The 22,634-nt window shown below is 36.8% G+C and overlaps 1 protein-coding gene across 10 annotated transcripts in view; it reads left to right on the top strand.

Moving 5' to 3' along the window:
- Positions 1 to 22,634, top strand: part of COP1 (COP1 E3 ubiquitin ligase) — a 239,403-nt gene that overhangs the window by 3,418 nt on the left and 213,351 nt on the right. For 3 of the 10 annotated variants that reach the window (XM_070591352.1, XM_070591350.1, XM_070591354.1), the window contains exon 2: positions 21,387 to 21,450. The exons of 4 other annotated variants lie outside the window; for them this stretch is intronic. Coding sequence is in view for 1 of the 6 variants with exons in the window: in XM_070591349.1 (XP_070447450.1) it covers positions 21,399 to 21,445 (47 nt within the window). In the remaining 5 variants the exon portion in view is untranslated. Of the gene's footprint in view, positions 1 to 10,783; positions 10,936 to 21,386; positions 21,451 to 22,634 lie in introns of those variants that run through there. 3 more of the 10 variants (XM_070591353.1, XM_070591351.1, XM_070591349.1) reach the window with 2 other exon arrangements.

Here is a 22,634-nt window from a genome sequence, read left to right as displayed (position 1 = left end):
ACACACATTGGCTTCTCTTGACTTATATCGTATTTGAAAGTAAGTTTATATTTAATTGCAGGATCGATTGACATTTTAGGGATTTGTAGTTTCCCTTTAATATTTCTTTCATACAAAGGATTGAAAGTATTGGCAAGTTGTAGGTAATTCTAACAGTTTTATGGATAGGGAATCTATAGTACAGGAGGAGTAGTATTTAGCTTGAAATTGGATAAATCTTTGACATTCAGAGGAAGTCTTTGTTACTTTGGTTTTTCAGATTTTTCTTACATGATCCATTTAACTAAACTATGAGTCTAGCCTGTATTTGGAGGATGACTTCTTTCATTTATTCTACCACATCACTACTGCCTCTGTGTTAGCTTTTCCAACTACCTTTTCCTTTTACAGACCTTTTCTGGTAATAAACCAGCATTACTTAGTTGATCATATTCCATCTAAGAATTGTTATTGATTAAAGTAACTTACAACCTTGAACCTTGTTGCTCACTTTTTCTCCTTGCATATGTATGTTGTTCTTGATGGTGATTTCTTTCTGTTTTAAATAATTATTTTAGCCTGCAACTCTTTTCCTCAAAGCTTCTGTAGCTTGGGAGGAAAGGCTTTGACAGTGGAATTAGTCTTCTCTTTCCTGTTAAAATTTGTATTATACAAAATAAAATGCTTCTTAAATTCTTGATTTGTTTTACATGTGATGTCTCCTCATCTTTGCCCTCCACCTTGCTTGTTCTTTGCCCTCTGTCTTTCTTCATATATATATATATATATATATATGTATTTATATATATATATATATGTATTTATATATATATATATATATTTATATGTACCAGCTTCTATTTGTATAGGTCCCTACCATCTCAAATAATATTTTCATTGAGAGTAACATATTTTCTCTTCATATCCTCATATATAAGTTAATTGTCCTTTTGTTTTTTTATAATTAAGTTTCATGAACTGATTTTGTCTCTGTTTCTAATAGGTGGTCTGATTTCTGTTCATTGTATTTCTGGCATTACCTTTAGGAATCCACCCTTCTCTCTTCCTAGTCTGTGTGGTTTAGGGTGGATATTCTTCTTCCCCACATTCAGAGCTGGAACACATGATACAGGCCCAGGTAATCTAGTGCATTGGAATTCTCTGGCCTGAGTATTAGTTCAAGGATTGACATTTGGCTCAAGTAGAGATAATGAGGCAAAGTGGGTTTAGTAAAAATTTTGTTGTTAGTGCTCTTGAATCGATTCTGACTCCTAGCGACCCTGTGTACCACAGAGTGGAACCCTGCCTGGTCTCACCTTCTGGCACTGTGTCAGACAATGCTTCGCTGCTATTCATAGGGTTTTCATGGCCAGTTTTTTTGGAAGTGTATGACCAGGTCTTCTTCCTAGTCTGTCTGAGTCTGGAAGCTCCACTGAAACCTGCCCACCATAGGTGACCCTGCTGGTATTTGAAATACTAGTGGCATATCTTTCAGCATCACAGCAACATGCAGCCACCACAGTATGACAGTTAACAGACTGGGTGGTGTGATTCCCTGATCGCAAAACAAACTTGTGCTGCAGCAGTGAGAGTGCTGAATCTTAACCACTAGACTGCTGGGGCTGGCTTTAGTAAAAATTATAATTATTTTGGGGGCTTTTTTAGATACTTGAAACTCAAAGTTCATAAATGACAAGTTCACTCTAAAGTGAAGATTGAATATGCTGTATTAACAATGGGTTTGGCACACATACTCATAATAATATGTGCTCCAATATAAGCTGTTATTTTTTGCCAGGCATTGTTCTAAGAGTTTAGCATTACTTATTCAGTCTTCACAACAACTTTGATACAGATACTTTTATAATTCCCATTTTATAGATGAGGAAATGAGGGTCAGAGAGGTCATGTAACTTGTCTCAGTTCATACAGTTAATGATGATCCTATCAGTGTTTATATCCAGAGATTCTGAATCAGAGCTCAAGTTATTAACCTTTATATTACCTTGACTTTATTCAGAGGCTGGAAATTTTGTTTAAAATCAGCTTTATTATTATTCTTTCTTTTTGCTGGGGAAGATTTGCCTTGAGCTACCATCTGTGCCTGTCTTCCTCTTATTTTTTTTAGTATGTGGGCCAGCCGCACAGCATGGCTGCTAACAGAGCAGTGGGTCCACACCCACGAACTGAACCTGGGCCACCAAAATGGAGTGAGATGAACTTAACCACTAGGCCACTGGGGCTGGTCCTAAAATTGACTTTATTAAGAAATACTTTGGGGCCGGCCCGGTGGCACCGCGGTTAAGTGGGAATGTTCTGCTTTGGTGGCCCAGCGTTCGCCGGTTTGGATCCCAACTGCGGACATGGCACTGCTTGGCAAGCCATGCTGTGGTAGGTATCCCATGTATAAAGTAGAGGAAGATGGGCATGAATGTTAGCTCAGGGCCAGTCTTCCTCAGCAAAAAGAGGAGAATTGGTGGCAGATGTTAGCTAAGGACTAATCTTCTTCAAAAAAAGAAGTTACCAGTTTTAAGTGTATATAGTTCAATGAGTTATGACAAATGAATACATCTGTGTAACCACCACCCTAATCAAGATATAGAACATTTCCATCACCTTAGAATGTTTACTTGGGGCAACACTGCGTTCTGTCTTCTACCCTCACACCTGACACCTGGCAACCACTGATGGTTTTCTATCACTATAGTTTTCCCTTTTCTAGGATTTTGTATTAATAGTATTCAGTATGTAGTGTTTTGTGTCTGCTTGCTTTCTTTTGGCATAATGTTTTTGAGATTCAGTAATGTTGAATGTATCATTAATGTTTTCTTTTAATCACTGGGTCGTATTCCATTATATGGATATAACATGACTTGTTTATATCTTTGTGGGTTAAAGATATTTTAGTTTCTTTGTTTCTAGTTTTTGGCACTTGTGGAGAAAGCTGTTGTAAACATTCACATTCAGGTTTCTGTGTGGACATGTCTTCACATCTCTTGGGTAAATATCTAGGATTGTATTGCTGGATTGTATGCCAAGTATATGTTTAACTTTATAAGAAACTGCAAAACTGTTTCCTAAAGTGGCTGTATCATTTTGTAGTTCTACCAGTGATGTTTAAGAGTTCCAGTTCTACATCCTTGACAATGTGTGGTGTTTTCAGTCTTTCAAATTTTAGTCATTCTAGTGGATGTGTTGTAGTATCTCATTGTTATAACTTGCATTACCTAAATGACTGATGATGTTGGGTGTATTTTCATGTGCTTATTTTCCATTTGTGTATCTTTTATAAGGTGTCTGTTCTATCTTTCTGCCCATTTTTCTCTTTTTTGTCTTGAGTGGGAAGGGTTCTTTATATATTCTAGGTATAAGTCTTTGGTCATTCCTATGTATTGTGATATTTTCTCCAAGTCTGTTGCTTATCTTTTTTTTTCTTTTGTTTTCTGAGGAAGATTAGCCCTGAACTAACATCTGCTGCCAATCCTCCTCTTCTTGCTGAGGAAGACTGGCCCTGAGCTAACATCCATGCCCATCTTCCTCTACTTTATATGTGGGACGCCTACCACAGCATGGTGTGCCAAGCGGTGCTGTGTCCGCACCTGGGATCCAAACCAGTGAACCCCGGGCCGCCGAGAAGCAGAACGTGTGCACTTAACCACTGTGCCACCAGGCCGGCACCTTATTTTCTTAACAGTATCTTTTGAAGTGCAAAATTTTAAAGTTTAAGTTGAGTTTATTGATTGTTTCTTTTATGGTTTATAGCTTTTATATTCTATATAAGAAATTGTTGTCTAACATGAAGTCACAAAAGATTTTCTTGTATATTTTCTTCTAGAAGCTTTATAGTTGTCTTGTGGTTAGGTATATGATCATTTCATGTTGGTTTTTATGTGCTGTGTGTGGTAAGGGTTGAAGATTTTCCCTTCCACTATGGATACCCAGTTATTGTAGCACCCATTTGTTGAAAGACCATCTTTGTTGATTGAATTTTCTTGAACTTTTCTCAAAAATTAGCCATTTATATGAGTTTATTTCTGTAGTCTTTATTCTGTTCCATTGATCTATATGTTTATCCTTATGCCAATACCACACTGTCTTGATTACTGTATCATTATAGTAAGTCTTGAAATCAGATAGTGTAATTTTGTTCCTCTATTTCAAAGTCATTTTGATTATTTAGATCCTTTGTATTTCCACATAGATTTTAGACTTAGCTTACCAATTGCTTCAAAAAAGCATGCTAGGATTTTCATTTGGCTTACTTTGAATCTATGACTCAACTTGGGAAGATTTGACATCTTAACAATATTGAATCTTTGAATCATGAACATGGTATATTTGTCCAATTATTTAGGTCTTAAATTTTTTTTTTTTAAATAGCTTTGCTGAGATATAATTTACATCCATACAATTCAGTCATTTATTTATTTACTTTATTTTTTTTAAGATTTTATTTTTTTCCTTTTTCTCCCCAAAGCCCCCCAGTACATAGTTGTATATTCTTCGTTGTGGGTCCTTCTAGTTGTGGCATGTGGGACGCTGCCTCAGCGTGGTTTGATGAGCAGTGCCATGTCTGTGCCCAGGGTTCGAACCAACGAAACTCTGGGCTGCCTGCAGTGGAGCACGCGAACTTAACCACTCGGCCACGGGACCAGCCCCAGGTCTTTAATTTCTCTTAGCAATGTTTTATAGTTTTCAGTGTTTGGATCTTGCACAAATTTTGTTAAACTTATCTTTAAGTATTTTATGTTTTTGATGCTGTTATTAAAGTTATTTTAATTTCAGTTTTTACTTGTTGCTAATATATAGAAATAAAATTTATTTTTGTATATTAACTTTGTATTCTGTGAATAGTTAAATTCACTTTTTAGTTCTACTAGTTTTTTGGTAGAACCAGTGGGACTTTCTTTCTTTTTTTTTTTTTTGAGGAAGATTAGCCCTGAGCTAACATCTGCCGCCAGTCTTCCTCTTTTTGCTGAGGAAGATTGGCCCTGAGCTAACATCTGTGCCCATCTTCTTCTACTTTATATGTAGGATGGCTGCCACAGCATGGCTTGACAAGCGGTGCGTAGGTCCTCACCTGGGATCCGAACCAGCGAACCTCAGGCCGCCGAAGCAGAGAGTGCAAACTTAACTGCCGCGCTGCTGGGCTGGCCCCTCACTGGGACTTTCTGGGAAGATAATCATATCATCTGCAAATCAAGACAGTTTTACATCTTTCCTTACAATTTGTATGCCCTATTTGCTAATTTTTTTTAAAGTGATTTTTTGCATTTTTGTTTATGAGTGATACTGGGCTATGGTTGTCTTGTTTTATATATATATATCTATATATTATAGGTGTATATATAACATATATAATATATAAATATATTATATATATATATATATATTTGGTTTTGGTATCAGGGTATATGAGTTTGCTAGGGCTGCCATAACATAATAACAGACTGGGTACCTTAAACAACAGATTTATTTTCTCACAGTTTTGGAGGCTAGGAGTCCAAGATCAAGGTGTCAGCAGGTTTGGAATCCTCTGAGGCCTCTCTCCTTGGCTTATAGATGGCCACCTTCTTGATGTATCTTGACATGAGCACCCCTGGGTCTGTGTGTTGTCTGTGTCCTGCTGTCCTCTTCTAAGGACACCAGTCATATTGGATTAGGGCCTACCCATATGACCTCATTTTACCTTAATTACCTCTTTAAGGCCCAATCTTGAAATACAGTCACATTCTGAGGTACTGGGGCTTGGGATTTCAACGTTTGAATTTTGGGGGAACACAATTCAGCCAATCACAGAGTAATGCTGGACTTCTGAAAGGAGATGAGAAATCCTCTGTTCTCCCTTCTCTTCTCTTATGTTTTCTGAAAGAGTTTGTACAGAATTGGTATGTTTCTTAAGTCTTGGGTTGAATTTACCAGTGAAGCCACAGTTTTTGTGGGAAGGTTTTTATTTACTACGTCAGTATCTCTTTAATAGATAAAGGGTTATGTAGGTTCTTTATTTCTTGCATGAACTTTGAGAATTTGTGTGCTAAGGGATTTATCCATTTAACCGAAGTTATTGAACTTATTGGTATAAAGTTTATAATATTTCCTTATGCTTTTAATGTTTATGGTATTTGAAGGGATGTCCCTTCTTTCATTCCTGATACTGGTAATTTGTTTTTTGTCCTTTTTTTCCCCTTGAACAGTTTAGCTAGAGGATTACCAGATTTGTTAATCTTTTAAAGTAACTGGCTTTGGTATTGCTGATTTTCTATATAGATTGTCCATTTTCTGTTTCACTGATTTTTGGTTTTATTTTTTTTATTTTTTTATTTTTATTTTATTTTTCGAGGAAGATTAGCCCTGAGCTAACTACCGCCAGTCTTCCTCTTTTTTTTTTTTTTGCTCAGGATGCCTGGCCCTGACCTAACATCCGTGCCCATCTTCTTCTAATTTATATGTGGGACACCAACCACAGCACGGTGTGCCAAGCAGTGCCATGTCTGCACCCGGGATCTGAACTGGCACACCCCGGGCCGGTGAGAAGCAGAACATGCACACTTAACCACTGTGCCACCGGGCTGGCCCCTGGTTTTATTTTTTATTATTTCTTTCCTTCTGCTTTGTTTCCTCTTTTTTTGGTTTCTGAATATTGAAGCTTAGATTATTGATTTTTTGCCTTCTATCTAAGAAAAACATTTAATCCTATCAATTTCCCTTTCTCATCCTTGCATTAGTTGTATCTTTTAATTTTCATTCAGTTCAAAGTACTTTGTCACTTCCATTGTGATTTCTTATTCGAACCATGGGTTATTTAGAAATATATTGTTTAATTTTTAAATGAGAATTTTCTGGATATCATTCTGTTATTGATTTCTAATGTAATTCACCTTTGTTCAGAGAATATGATTTGTATGAATTTAGTTAAATTTATTGATAACTTGTTTCATGGTCCACTGTAAGCTTTATCATGGTTAATGTTCCATATGCACTTGAAAAAAATGAGTATTGTGCTCTGTGTAGGCTGATCTGTTCTATAAATCTCAAATAGTCAAGTTGGTCGATGTTTTGTTTAAGTTCTCTAGTACCCCTGTTGATTTTCTATATACTTGTCCTATCCATTACTGAAGGAGAAGTGTTAAATCTTTAACCATTCCAACTATAATTGTGGGTTTGGCTTTGTCTCCGTTTAATTCTGTCAGCCTTTGCTTCATGTATTTTGAAGCTATTTTAGTAGGGCACACACATTTATAGTTGGTGAATTGATCCCTTTATCATTTTGAAACGACTCTCTTTTTTTTTTTTTTGTTTCCCTGTGCTGAGGAACATTCTCCCTGAGCTAACATCTGTTCCAGTCTTCCTCTATTTTGTATGTGGGTCGCTGCCACAGCATGGCTGCAGATGAGTGGTGTAGGTTTGCGCCCAGGAACTGAACCCGGGCTGCTGAAGTGAAGCGTGCTGAGCTTAACCACTAGGCCATGGGGCTGGCCCTGAGACATCCTTCTTCATTCCTGGTAATACTTGTTCTGAAACCCATTTAGTCTGATGTTAATATAGCTCCCCAGCTTTCTTTTCATCAGTGTTTCCATGGCTTTTTTTTTGTCCTTCACTACTTCGATATCTGATTTAATATTTAAAGTAGATTTCTTGTGGATAGTATATGGTTGAGTCTTCCTTTTTTATTTAATGTGACAGCTTGCCTTTTAATTGGGTTAGATTGTTTACCTTTTAACATAATTATGATGTGCTTGGTTTTATGTGTATATTTTACTTGCTCTTTATTTTCTATTTGTCCCCTTAATTCCTTTTCTCCTTCTTTTCTTGCCTTCTTTTGGATTAGTTGGATACTTTTAGGATTTCCATTTTATTTCCACAATTGACTTAGTAGTCATAGTTGTGTGTGGGGTGTGCGTGGTGTGTGTGTGTGTTTGGGGGAGGTGCTTGCTCTAGAATTTACAGTATTCGTTTTTAACTTTTCACCTTCTACCTTCAAATAGTGTTACATCATTTCATATACAGTGTAAAAATTTTGCAGCAGTATGCTTCCATTCTGTAGGATTCATTCTGTTGCTCCCTCATGGCCTGAAGTGTAAGTTCTTTATTCCTTTTTTTAAAGAAAATTGAGATAAAATTCATACCATAAAATTCACCATTTTAACCACTTAAGGTGTACAATTCAGTGGTCTTTAGTACATTCGCAGTGTTTTGCAATCATCACAGCTGTCTAGTTCCAGAGCATTTTCATCACACCAAAAGGAAACCCTATATCTGTTAAGCAGTCACTCTCCTCTGCTTCCCTTGGCAACCACTAATTTGCTTTCTGTCTCTATTGATTTGCCTGTTCTGAACATATCATGTAAGTGGAATCATACAGTATGAGATCTTTTGTGTCTAGCTTCTTTTACTTAGCATAGTGCTTCTAAGGTTCATCCATCTTAGAGTGTGTATCATTTTTTATGGCTGAATAATATTCCATTATAGTGATAGACCACATTTCTTTTATCCATTTATCACTTGATGGACATTTGGGTTGCTTCCACTTTTTATTTATTATGAGTAATGTTCTTGTGATCATTAGTATAAAAGTTTTCTTGGAACCTGATGTTTTCCAGGCTCTGTGCTGTTTACCTAGGAGTGTAACTGCTAAAGTCATATGGTAATTCTGTGTAAAATGTTCTGAGGAACTGCCAAGCTGTTTTCCACAGAGGCTGCATCATTTTATATTCCCACCAGAACTGCAGGGATTTCAGTTTCTCCAGATCCTCACCAATATGTATCATTTTTCTTTTTTTTGATTGTACCCAATGTAGTGGGTGTCAAGTGGTATCTCATTGTGGTTTTGATTTGTACTCCCCTATTGTCTAGTGATGTTGAGCATCTTTTTATGGGCTTATTATTGGTCATTCTTTTATTACTTTTTAAAGGTTGTGCTTTGGTCTTCAATAATTAACTTGGGTCAGTCAACAGTATATTTCTTGGTAGTCAAAGTAAAGTAGAGAGAAAACTTGTGGTCTAGATTTTCACTGTTTGGTTGAATACATTTTCTGTAGAGGTATATGTTATGTATAGTGTTTGGGTTTTCAGTTCAAGAATAGGAGACTAATTTAATTGGTCTATATTTTAAATTCAGTACTGTATTTATAAAATGAGACTTTACTAAAACAATTTTTTAAAAAGTTACTGTAAAAAATCCAAATAAGGATACAAGAGACACATTTTGCATGTAGTTTGGGGATTTCTTTCACCCCTGGATAATGGGATGGGGATACTGTCTAATGGAACATGTTGGATATGGTACCTCCCCTGTCCATGCTTCCTTATATTAGAAATTTCTGTTTCTGTAACCCTTCCTGCGTAGGCAACTATGTCTTTCTTCTGTGTGAATTTGATGTCATCCACAAATGATTGGCCTGTGACGGGTGCTTTTCTGAAATGTGACTAAAATATAGCAATTACATCTTGTTGGAATTGACTTGAAAAGATATTTTGGGCCAATCATATTGTCTGTTAGGAATTTGAAATAAAAAAAGAAACACCTACATTGGCCTGTTTTATTTTATGTTTTTAAAGGTTGGCCCTGAGCTAACATCTGTTGCCAGTCTTTTTTTTCCTTCTTCTTCTCTCCAAAGTCCCCCAGTACTTAGTTGTATATTCTAGTTGTGGGTCCTTCTGCTTCTGCTGTGTGGGGCGCTGCCTCAGCATGGCTTGATGAGCTGTGCTAGGTCCGCGCCCAGGATCTGAACTGACGAAACCCTGGGCCGTCAAAGCAGAGTACATGAACTTAACCACTTGGCCATGGGGCTGGCCCCTAGAATTGGCCTGTTTTAATTAAAGTTCCTGATGTAGTGGTGGTGCTGCAAGGGCTATATAGTGCAAGCTGATATCCTTGAAAAGTGGAAAAAGAAGCTGTCAGTCACATTAATCGTAGATCACTTGTGAAGATCTGTGTTCTGTATTCCTGGGCTGAGTTCTCTGGATTCACCTTGAATCCAACACCCTAGGTCCTATGAGGCCTGGTCCTGGTGTTTGCTATGAGATAATTCTAAGTGCTCCATCTGTCTTAGAACTACACAAGCCTAATTAAAATTCTTCTCCAACTTGAAGCCTTTGCTGGTGGTTAGAACTGATGCTCTGTTTGAGTAAGAGCCTTGGAAGTGTGTGAATGGAATAAGGTCCAGGAAGAGACTGAGAGTGTATTGGGGTGATTTTCATGCTTAGAGGAACCAGTATTGACACTTGTTGGCTATATTTGGTTCCCTGATCCAATCTGTTTTTTGTTTGTGCATATCAGAGATTGACTCCCCTGCTTATCTTTTCATGTGTATTAGTTGTTCTATTAATCATGATGTCTTTTCTTTACTAGCCCATTGTTGTCTCATCTTTCTTAAAGCTCTGCCCTGAAGCTAGCATATAGCTATTTTGAATTCTCCCCCATTTTAAAGATTTCATTATTAAATTATAGAGTCTAAAAAGTTTGCCTTCTGTTCCTTTTCTTCATCTTTCCTGTCCTTACTCAGAGAACCTGTGACGTAAGACAGTGTTAAACATGGGTGCTAATGGAGATAGGTTAGGGAGGAATCTCTTTACAAAATACAAATAAATTTAATCTCTACCTTTGGAAAAAGAGAGGTTTAAGTTTTTCAGGGCTTTTTATCATACCAAATGAAACTAGGAAGGAGTCAAATGATGGGACAGAGGCTGGAACCTGACTGCTGCCTGTGAAAAAGTGTTCTGGGGATCTATAGTTATAGGTGTAGGTATAAAAAAGGATTTGAGGTTTATTTTTTCCTTTTTTATTCATTTCCTTGTCTTCCAGTCCTGAATCCAGTTGGGGCCAGTTGAGAATGGAGGATGGCTTGAGGATGGTTGTATTACCACTGGTGTAAGAGGAAGGAGGAAGCTAAAGAAATTTTAAGTTTTGGACATTTTGAGAGGAAGGAAGAAACATTCCTGTGACTACTGTCTTTCGTTGAGTGTCTTTAATTCTTGAAGGATGTATATAAATTTCAGCATATTCAAAATAATTTTTTCCAAGGTCTTCTATACATTGATAGTGATTTTAATTTTCACAGTCACAATGATGCGTATTATTTGTTTCCTTTATCTTCTGAGATCATAGCATGGGGGAAAGGACACTGAACTTGGAATTAAAAGCCCTGAGATTTAACTTTGGGCAAATGAATGATTGACTTGGAGTCTATTTCTTCACTTATAAATTGAAATATAGTAATATTCCATCGTAGGATTGTGAGGCTTAGACTATATAATACATGTATAAAGAAACTGTAAATTATGAAATCACTGAAAAGAATCAGGTGATAGTTGCTAGGGTTTGGCATTTGGCACCAAAAAAGAAAGTGGTTCTTTGGTTTTGTTTAGGTAAGATGTAAGCCCTCCTTGTTTTCCTAGGTGATTCTAGATTGTTCCTGGCTCTGATTATCTTGGTAATATTATGTTTTTTAGTACTTAACCTTTGAAAGATTGTGTACTTGGTTGGTTAGAACCACTACTGCTATGAGACAGTTGCCGCATTTTGTGAAAGCTTAATGGAGTTAGTGTCAGTACCAAAGTATACATTGATTGAACAATGTGTTTATTGTTTTTGTTAGAAAGTTCTGAGATTATACTTTGTATCATTTAATAAGTTTGGATGCTGCTTTTGAAGCAGGTGATGCATATAAAATTGAGGGAGATTACAAATAGGGCCCTGATTAAAAATGTAAACTGAGAGTCAAACTGATTATGATATGACCTTTGCTTAACTGAGATGATGTGCCTTATAAATACAAAATAGTAGAATTTTAAAAATAATTTTCTGTATCTGTTCTGCAATGTTGGCTTTTAAATGCACTTAAATGACATAGTTAACTCTTCGGCAAGCTTAAGGTTGTGAAGTATAATATCTGCCCTTAGTTTTGATGATTAGTATTGAAATGTCTTCTTAAAAGATTTAATTGAACAACATTATTTCATTTTGTTTATTTTTTTTAAGTTTTTTTTTTTTTCCTTTTTCTCCCAAAGCTCCCTGGTACATAGTTGTGTTTAGTTGTAGGTCCTTTCAGTTGTGGCATGTGGGACACCGCCTCAGTTTGGCCTCATAAGCAGTGCCATGTCTCTGCCCAGGATTTGAACCGGCGAAACCCTGGGCTGCCGAAGCGTAGGGCGCAAATTTAACCACTCAGCCACAGGGCTGGCCCTATGAAGAACATTATTTTAATAAAACAATGACAAGAGGCAAAAGTTCAAAATAATCACTACTGATAATGTTTTGAATAGTACCCGTGTGGTCAGTTTTGTGGTGTATTTGAAGTTCTTTGGTTGGGGTTGCAAAATCAGTTGCCTAAATTGGCCATCGTATTTTCTCTTAAATCAGTATCCATTATGTTTATTTGCTCTTGTGTTCTTTCTTTTTCTTCTATTTAGAATACTTTCCTGAGTTCTTTCACTTCTCTTTTCAGATAATTCTTTCTTCCTAACACCTGGTTTCTGAGGTTTTCTGGTGAAGAATTTTCTTTTTTTCCAAATGCTTTTATCATTTTCTTTATTCTTTTCAGTCCACTTTAAAATATTAGATTATAATTTCTATTAATTGCTGTTTTCCTGTCCTGTTTTCAGTGTTTCTAGGGACGGTATTATGCTCCTTATTCGAACGTGAACTTTTTCTGTTGCTAATGTTTTAGAATGATTAAGCATGGAAAATATATATTTTATATTTATGTTCATTGTTACCATTTTTAGAGCTCTTTATTTCTTTATGTAGATTTTCTGTCTGGTTTCATATTCCTTCTGTAAGCAGAACTTATATTAATATATCTTGTAGTGAAGGTCTGTGTGCAATGAATTTTCTCTGTTTATGTTTGTTTAAAAATGGAATTATTTTGCCTTCATTTTTGAAAGGTATTTTCTGGGGGTATAAATTTCTGAGTTGAAAGTTTTTCCTTTCAGTATTTTAAAGAAGTCACTCCATTGTCTTTTTGGCTGTCATCGTTTCTGATGAAAAGTCTGTTATAATTCTTATCTTTGTTCCTCTTTATGTGATGTCTTTTTGTCTACAACTGCCTTCAAGATTATCTCCTTATCTTTGGTTTTCTCTTTATCTTTGCAGTTTAAATGCAATGTATGTGTCAGGATTTAAAAATTACTTTTCCTCTGTGTGGGGTTTTCTGAGCTTCTTGGATCTGTGGTATTATGTCTTTAAAAAAAATGTTGGGGCTGGCCCAGTGACGTAGTGGTTAAGTGCGTATGTTCCGATTCTCGGCAGCCCGGGGTTTGCTGGTTTAGATCCCGGGTGCGGACATGGCACCGCTTGGCAAAAAGCCATGCTGTGGTAGGCGTCCCACATATAAAGTAGAGGAAGATGGACACGGATGTTAGCTAAGGGCCAGTCTTCCTCAGCAAAAAGAGGAGGATTGGCAGCAATTAGCTCAGGGCTAATGTTTCTCCAAAAAAAATAAAATGTCAGCCACTGTCTCTTCACATACTTCTTCTGATTTGTTCTCTCTGTCTTCTCTATGACTTTGATTACACATATGTTAGACCATTTGATATTGTCTCACAGTTCTTGGATGCTGTATTTTGTTTTTTCTTTTTCTCTTTGTGTTTTACTTTGGATAGTGTTGGTTGACCTATCTTCAGATTTGCTGGTTTTTTTTTGGGGGGGGGGGCGATTAGCCTTGAGCTAACATCTGCTACCAATCCTCCCCTTTTTTTTGCTGGGGAAGACTGGCCCTGAGCTAACATCCATGCCCATCTTCCTCTACTTTATATGTGGGATGCCTGCCACAGCATGGTTTGACAGTTGGTGCCATGTCTGCAGCCGGGATCTGAACTGGCGAATCCCGGGCCGCCGAAGCGGAACATGCGAACTTAACTGCTGCCCCACTGGGCTGGCCCCAGATTCACTGCTTCTTAATTTGTGTTTCATGTATTGATGAACCCATGAAAATAATGCTTTGTCTCTAATGTTGTTTTTTTTAAATTTCTAACAATTACATTTTACTTTCTGTAGAGTTCCAGTTGGTTCTTTGTAGATCTTCCATTTTCCTCCTCAGTATGTTCGTTTTCCTTTAAATCACTGAGCTTATTTGTAATATATGTTTTGAAGTCCTTTTCTTCTAATTCCATTATTTATGTCTTTGTTTCTATTAACTGGTTTTTATTCTATACATGGGTTACATTTTTCTGCTGTTTTACTTGTCTAGTAATTTTTTTATTGGATAATAGACATTGTAAACTTTCCATTATTGAGTTCTGGATTTTGTTTTTTTCTTTATAATGTGTTGGACTTTGTTCCGGCAGAAAGTTAAGTTTCTTACAGATTAGTTTTATCCTTTTGAGGATTTTTTAAAAAAAAATTTAAGTTAATTTTTTTTCGAGGGTGGATTATGAGGAGCCATTTTTCTAGAACTAGTTTAGTTTCACTACTAATGACTCTTTTGGGGGGTCTCTATATTGAATGCCCTGCATTTTATATCCCCCTTGACATTTTTTTTTAAACTGATCTTGTGGAGTTTTACCCTGAATGTGTGTGACTAGTATTCAGCAACAGGCTTGAGGAGAACACTGTGTAGCTTTCTAGAATTCTTTCTCCTTGTAGCTCTTTCTTCTCTGGTGTTCGAACCTTTGAATTCTTTTCGTTTTAGCCTTCCTGAATTAGTGAGATTGTGGTGCTGTGTTTGTATTCTTCCTCTTCGGGCCTGTGAACTTTTCTGTGAAGGCAGAAATCTGGGTCTGTCCAGTGTTCACTTCGTTTGTTTCACTCCTCTGAAAGATCTCAGTACTGTGCTGCCTAGTGTCCAGTGTCTGAAAGCAATTGTTTCATGTATTTTTCCTCCCAGTTTTCTAAGTGTATATGGTAAGAGGGTAAGTCTGATTGCAGTTAGATTTTTACCTTGAGTGCAGAGTGAGCTAATCATGTTTTGCATCATCCCTTGGCCTATCCAAGGCTCGTTTCTTACTTTGTTTTACTTTGTCATATTTCTTTGGTCCTAAATTGAACTTTTTTCTTTTGTGCTTTGACATATCTGAAAGTTGGGTTATATGTTATAGATGATGGAATTTTAATATATGTAAATGCATATATACATGTGTATGTATTTATGTATATATATGTGGCTGTGTATGCATGTGTGTGTGTGTGTGTGTAGCCAAGAAAAACATCCACATCTATCAAGAGGGATCATGTATGAGGATACTTGCAACAAGCCAGATACCCATTGTGATAGCAGGGAATTAGAGGCAGGCTTAATGCTCATAATTACAAGGACAGAGAAGTAAAATGTACTTGGATATATACTATAAAACACCATGCATGGGGGCCGGCCCTGTGGCCGAGTGGTTAAGGCTAGATGGCAGTTGGATGTAGCTGTCATTTCGTGCAGATGTATGAGCCTAGAAAATGCCCACCTCAAAACTTGATATAGGTTTCAGCAGATTGAAAGAAAGTTTCTGAGATAGTTGTGAATTACTCTTTTATTTCCTATGAACTTAATGTATGTATGTGGGAGGTAGGAGTGGAGGAGATTCTCGGATGTGGTGAATTGGACATGTTTAGCAACATTCCTAAAGTTAGACTCAGATGAAGGTTAACTGGCTAAATGTCAGCCTGGCCTAAGAATCTAGTACCAATAGCTTTTAGTTCTATTATTGATTCTCTTAATAAATGCTGCCTCACCAAAGTAATGGATAGTATTGTGTGGAAAAATCTGGATGTTAGTGATGAAGTAAAAAACAGATTCAGAAAAGTTAGATGGTGAAGAATGAAAATTTGTTGGAAAACTCTTATTTATGTGTGTGTGTATTTTTTTCACAAGAGTGATATAAAACTTGTCTAAAAGAACTTTTTAGAGAAGCATAAAGTAAAATTCCGAACTGATAAGAAAGTACTATCGTAATTTAATGAACAGAGTTGTTTGTTTTTTAGTAGTATATAATGGTACATCTTATTATTGATATTCTTTTTTTTTTTTGAGGAAGATTAGCCATGAGCTAACTGCTGCCAATCCTCCTCTTGTTGCTGAGGAAGACTGGCCCTGAGCTAACTTCTGTGCCCATCTTCCCCTACTTTATACGTGGTGTGCCTGCCACAGCACAGCATGCCAAGCAGTGCCATGTCCCCACCCGGGATCCGAACCAGCAAACGCAGGCCTCTAAAGTGGAACATGCACACTTAACCGCTGCGCCACCGGGCCAGCCCCTGTTGATGACATTCTTATTGAATAAGGGATTGTATTCCTTCCCCTACTTCATTTCTTATTGCCCTGACTTCTTCTCTTGGTTTTCTATTGTGATTATATATGTCTTTGAATATATGTATCCTTGTGAAATACATATTTTTCCATGTTTTAAGTTTATATGAATTGCATTGTGGCATACGTCTCATTTTCATGTCTGTTTTCACTTGATAAAACATCTAGCCATGTTGCTCCAGGTACCTTTGGTTCATTCCTTCTGACTGTTGCATGATGTTTTTTTCCTCTGCTTTTTTTTTTTTCCCTCCCCAAATCCCCTCAGTACATAGTTGTGTATTTTAATTGTGGGTCCTTCTAGTTGTGGCATGTGGGACGCCACCTCAGCATGGCCTGAGGAGCAGTGCCATGTCCGTGCCCAGGATCCTTAACCACTCGGCCCTGGGGCGGGCCCCCATGCATGGTGTTTTATAGTATATATCCAAGTACATTTTACTTCTCTGTCCTTGTAATTATGAGCATTAAGCCTGCCTCTAATTCCCTGCTGTCACAATGGGTATCTGGCTTGTTGCAAGTATCCTCATACATGATCTCTCTTTATAGATGTGGATGTTTTTCTTGGCTACACACACACGCGCACCCACGCATACACAGCCACATATATATACATAAATACATACACATGTATATATGCATTTACATATATGTATACAGACTTACTACACACATGTATACTCAGGAATATGTAGATGTATTTAGCTGTACCTATTTACATATAATCTCAAAAGTAAGATTACTGGGTCATAAGTATATGAATACTTAGTGTAGGTTGCTTGCTAGAATATCTCTGCATGGACATTCTTGTTTCTCTATATCCTCCCTAATATACTTGGAATTCCAATTTTCTAATAATTTAGTGAGGATAAAGTTATTTTATTGTCTTAATGTGCATTGTTTGATTACTAGTGATTTGGAACATGCGTATACTTGAAAGGCAGTGTGTTTTCCTCTTCTATGAATTAGGAATTGACATTCTCTCCCTTTTTTTCCTATTGGATTTTGTGTGTTGAATGTTGGTTTACAAGAAATGCTGGTATTATGGTGGTGCCAGAGACATGAACAGTACCAGGGGGTGACTTAATCCATACGTGATTTCTTCCCCCTTTTTGATGATGCCTCTGTATTGGGGGATCCATAAAAAGTTTTTGGGGTTTGTAAACATTTTGAGGGATTATATAAAATTTCAGGTATATATATAATGTTTGGCCTGGCTGCCAATTCATATACTTGCTATGCCTGTGCTTTTGGTTGGGTCTTCTAGCTCGTCTTCCTTGAATGCTGTTGATTGGCAGAGTGGACGGGGTTCTAAATGAATTGTTTGCAGTTTTTCCCAAAACTTGCTCTGGGTATGTGCTTGTTTATCAAAATTAGGGAGAGTTAGGGGTGTTTTGTTAGGACCTCCTCTGTATTTCCTATGATAATCTTCCCTTTTTTGGGAAGGGTAGTGGTCATGAGTCCTTATATTCCTCTATTCTGTTCTACCCATTTCTGATAGGAATTCCTTGAAGTTTTTAGCTTGGGTAGATACCACTCTTCCCAAGTTTCTGTCACTGATACAGTTTTTTTCATATTCTCTTTTTGTGTATTCTACCATTTATTGCATATTATAAACCAGGAATTGTACTGAGTACTTCATAGATATTTTGTTAATCAATACAGTGATCCTATGATATAAATACCATCTCAGTTAGACAAATGAGGAAGCAGGATAACTACTTGCCCAAAGTCAGAAAGCTGTAGGTGGCATAGCTAGGATAAATTTCAGTTGAATTCCATTTTTGCTGAAACTCTTGACCTTAACTCTGGTTAAAAAGCTAGCTTTTGGTGAAAAGAATGGCGATTCTCTTCTCTAATGCACGTGTTGCTCAGAAGTCATTATGTAAAAGCTGGTGGTTTAAACTGATCTGATAGTAATTTTTAGGTATTGCATGCAACTTTTAGTATTAGTGGAACATATTATATGACATATGTGGTAGTCTTGCTCGCTCTTTTTCCTTTTGTAATTTTATATTATTTTAAAATTTTATTTGTTTTTTATTGTGGTAATATTGGTTTATAATGTTATGTAAATTTCAGGTGTATGTCATTATATATTTCAGTTTCTGTGTTGATTACATCATATTCACCACCCAAATAATAATTACAATCCATCAGCATACACGTGTGCCCAATCACCCCTTTCACCTTCCTTCCTCCCCCCTTCCCCTCTGGTGATCACCAATTCAATCTCTATCATCTGTTTGTTTGTTGTTTTTTATCTTCTATTTATGAGTGAGATCATACGGTATTTGACTTTGTCCCTCGAATTTACTTTGCTTAGCATAATACCCTCAACATCCACCCATGTTGTCACAAACGGGCCAGATTTCATCCTTTTTTATGGCTGAGTAGTAGTCCATTGTGTATATATACCACATCTTCTTTATCCATTTGTGCCCTGGTGAACACCTAGGGTGCTTCCAAGTCTTGGATATTGTGAATAATGCTGCAGTGAACATAAGGGTGCATATATTTTTACACATTTGTGTTTTCATGTTCTTTGGAAAAATACCTAACAGTAGAATAGCTGGATCATATGGTAGTTCTATTCTTAATTTTTTGAAGAATCTCCATACTGTTTTCCATAGTGGCTACACTAGTTTACACTCCCACCAGCAGTGCAGAGAGTTCCCTTTTCTCCACATCCTCTCCAACACTTGTTATGTCCTGTCTTGTTAATTAGAGCCATTCTGACAGGTGTGAGGTGATACTGTAGTTTTGATTTGCATTTCCATGGTAATTATGATGTTGAATATCTTTTCACGTGCCTGTTGACCATCTGTATATCTTCTTTGGGGAAGTGTCTGTTCAGATCTTTTGCCCATGTTTTAATTGGGTTGTTAGTTTTTTTGTTGTTGAGATATATGAGTTCTTTATATATTTTGGATATTAAACCCTAATCAGTTATATGATTTGCAGATATCTTCTCCCAATTGTTAGGTTCTCTTTTTGTTTTGTTTTTGATTTCCCTTGCTATGCAGAAGCTTTTTAGTTTGATATAGTCCCATTTGTTTATTCTTTTCTGTTGTTTCCCTTTCCTGGTCAGACATGATACTTGAAAATATGCTGCTAAGACTAGTGTCAAAGAGCATACTGCCTATGTTTTCTTTTAGAAGTTTAGTGGTCTTACGTTTAAGTCTTTAGTCTGTTTTGAGTTACTTTTTGTGTATGGTGTAAGATAATGGGCTACTTTCATTCTTTTACATGTGGCTGTCCAGTTTTCCCAACACCATTTATTGAAGAGACTTTCCTTTCTCAATTGTATGTTCTTGACTCCCTTGTTGAAAATTAGCTGTCCATTGATGTATGGGTTTACTTCTGGGCTCTCAATTCTGTTCCATTGATCTGTGTGTCTGTTTTTGTGCCAGTACCATGCTGTTTTGGTTACTATAGCTTTGTAGTATATTTTGAAATCAAGGAGTATGATACCTCCAGCTTTGTTCTTTTTTCTCAGGATTCTTTTGGCTATTCGGGGTCTTTTGTTGTTTCATGTAAATTTTGGAATTCTTTGTTCTATTTCTGTGAAAAATGTTGTTGGAACTTTGGTAGGGATTGCATTGAATCTGTAGATTCCTTTAGTAAGTATGGATATTTCAACTATGTTAATTCTTCCAATCCAAGAGCATGGAATATCTTTCTGTTTCTTTGTGTCTCCTATTTCTTTGCACAATGTTTTATAGTTTTCAGTGTGCAGGTCCTTCACCTCTTTGGTTGAGTTTATTCCTAGGTATTTTATTCTTTTTGTTGCAATTGTAAATGGGATTGTATTCTTAATTTCTCTTTCTGCTACTTCGTTGTTAGTGTATAGAAACACAACTGGTTTTTGTATGTTGATTTTGTACCCTGCAACTTTACTATAGTTGTTGATTATTTCTATTAGTTGTCTGATGGATTCTTTAGTTTTCTATGTATAAAATTATGTTATCTGCAAACAGCAAGAGTCTCACTTCCTCATTTCCTATTTGGATTCCTTTTATTCCTTTTTCTTGCCTAATTGCTCTGGCCAAACCGTCCAGTACAATGTTGAATAAGAGTGGTGAGAATGGGCACCCTTGTCTTCTTTCTATTCTCAGAGGGATGGCATTCATTTTTTGCCCATTGAGTATGACGTTGGCTGTGGGTTTGTCATTTATGGCCTTTATTATGTTGAGGTACTGTCCTTCTATACCAATTTTTAAAAGAATTTTTATCATAAATGGATGTTGGATCCTGTCAAATGCTGTCTCTGCATTTATTGAGATGATCGTGTGATTTTTATTCCTCGTTTTGTTAAATGCTGTCTCTGCATTTATTGAGATGATCGTGTGATTTTTATTCCTCGTTTTGTTAATGTGGTGTATCGCATTGATTGATTTGTGGATGTTGAACCAACCCTGTGTCCCTGGTATATATCCCACTTGATCATGGAGTGTATGATCCTTTTGATATATTGCTGTATTCGGGTTGCCAATATTTTGTTGAGGAGTTTTGTATCTCTGTTCATCAGCGATTTTGGCCTATAGTTTTCCTTTTTGCATTGTCCTTCTCGGGCTTTGGTATCAGGGTGATATTGGTCTCGTAGAATGTGTTAGAAAAGTGTTCCATCTTCCCCAATTTTTTTGGAATAGTTTGAGAAGCATAGGTATTAAATCTTCTTTGAATGTTTGGCAGAATTCTCCAGGGAGGCCGTCTGGTCCTGGACTTTTATTTTTTGGGAGGTTTTTAATTACTGTCTCGATTTCTTTACTTGTTATCTATTTCTTCTTCATTCAGCTTTGGGAGTTTGTAAGTGTCTAAGAATTTATCCACTTCTTGTAGATAGTCCAGTTTGTTAACATATAGCTTTTCATAGTATTCTGTTAGAATCTTTTGTTTTTCTGTGGTAGCCATTGTAATTTCTCCTCTTTCATTTCTGATTTTATTTATTTGAACTTTTTCTCTTTCTTCATGAGTCTGGGTAAGGGTTTGTCAGTTTTGTTTATCTTCTCAAAGAAACAGCTGTTTGTTTCACTGATCCTTTTTACTGTCGTTTTTGTTTCAGTTTCATTGAAGCTGATTTTTATTATTTCACTCCTCCTGCTGACTTTGTTCTTCTTTTTCTCATTCTGTTAGGTGTAGTTTGAGAATGCTTATTTGGGATTTTCTTGTTTGTAGGCCTGCGTTGTGATGAAGTTCCCTCTTAGGACCACTTTTGCTGTTTCCCATATGAGTTGGTATGGTATGTTTTCATTTTCATTTGTCTCCAGATATTTTTTGGTTTCTCCTTTAATTTCTTCAATGATCTGTTGGTTGTTCCGTAGCATGTTTTTGTTTTTTTGAGGAAGATTAGTCCTGAGCTAACTGCTGCCAATCCTCCTCTTTTTGCTGAGGAAGACTGGCCCTGAGCTAACATCCATGCCCATGTTCCTCTACTTTATATGTGGGACGCCTACCACAGCATGGCTTTTGCCAAGCGGTGCCATGTCCACACCCAGGATCCGAACCAGTGAATCCTGGGCCGCCGAGAAGTGGAATGTGCAAATGTAGCCGCTGCGCTACCGGGCTTGCCCCTCAGTAGCATGTTTAGTCTCCACATCTTTGTCTCTTTCTTAGCTTTTTTCTTGTAGTTAATTTCTAGTTTCATAGCATTGTGGTCGGAAAAGATGCTTGTTATTATTTCAATCTTGTTAAATTTATTGAGGCTTACCTTGTTTCCCAGCATATCGTCTATCCTTGAGTATGTTTCATGCATACTTGAGAAGAATGTGTACTCTGTTTTTGGATGGAGTGTTCTGTATATATCTATTAAGTCCATCTGGTCTAGTTTTCATTTAATTCCGCTGTTTCCTTATTGGTTTTCTGTCTGGATGATCTGTCCATAGATGTAAGTGGTGTGTTGAGGTCCTGTACTATTATTGTATCATTGTTAATAATTGTAAATAACTCCTTTTAGGTTTGTTAATAGTTACTTTATGTACTTTGGTGCTTCTGTGTGGGGTGCATAGATATTTATATAAGTGTTATGTCTCCTTGGTGGAGTGTCCCTTTTATCATTATATACTGCTCTTTTTCTCTTTTTACCTGTTTTATCTTGAAGTCTACTTTGTCTGATATAAGTATGGCAACACCTGCTTTCTTTTGTTTGCCATTAGCTTGGAGTATTGTCTTCTATCCCTCCACTCTGTGCCTCTGTTTGTGTTTAGAGCTGAGGTGTGTTTCCTGGAGGCAACTTTCCTGGAGCTTTTCTCTCCATTTTGCTTCTCTTCTTCCTCTTGACTACCTATAATCCTTATGTTGCATTTCCTAACTGAATTGGATCTTTCTTGGAGAATTTCTTCATTTCTTTTTAGTCTTAGTTCATCCTCCTCATCTGTCTGAAGCATTTCTGTATTTCTGTCCTCAGTATTGCGGATGCATTCCTCC

This window comes from Equus przewalskii, chromosome 23 (assembly GCF_037783145.1).
Source record: "Equus przewalskii isolate Varuska chromosome 23, EquPr2, whole genome shotgun sequence".
Classification (NCBI taxonomy): Eukaryota; Metazoa; Chordata; class Mammalia; order Perissodactyla; family Equidae; genus Equus; species Equus przewalskii.
The sequence above is the reverse complement of the archived record's forward strand: the minus strand, read 5'-3'. Positions and strand labels throughout refer to the sequence as shown.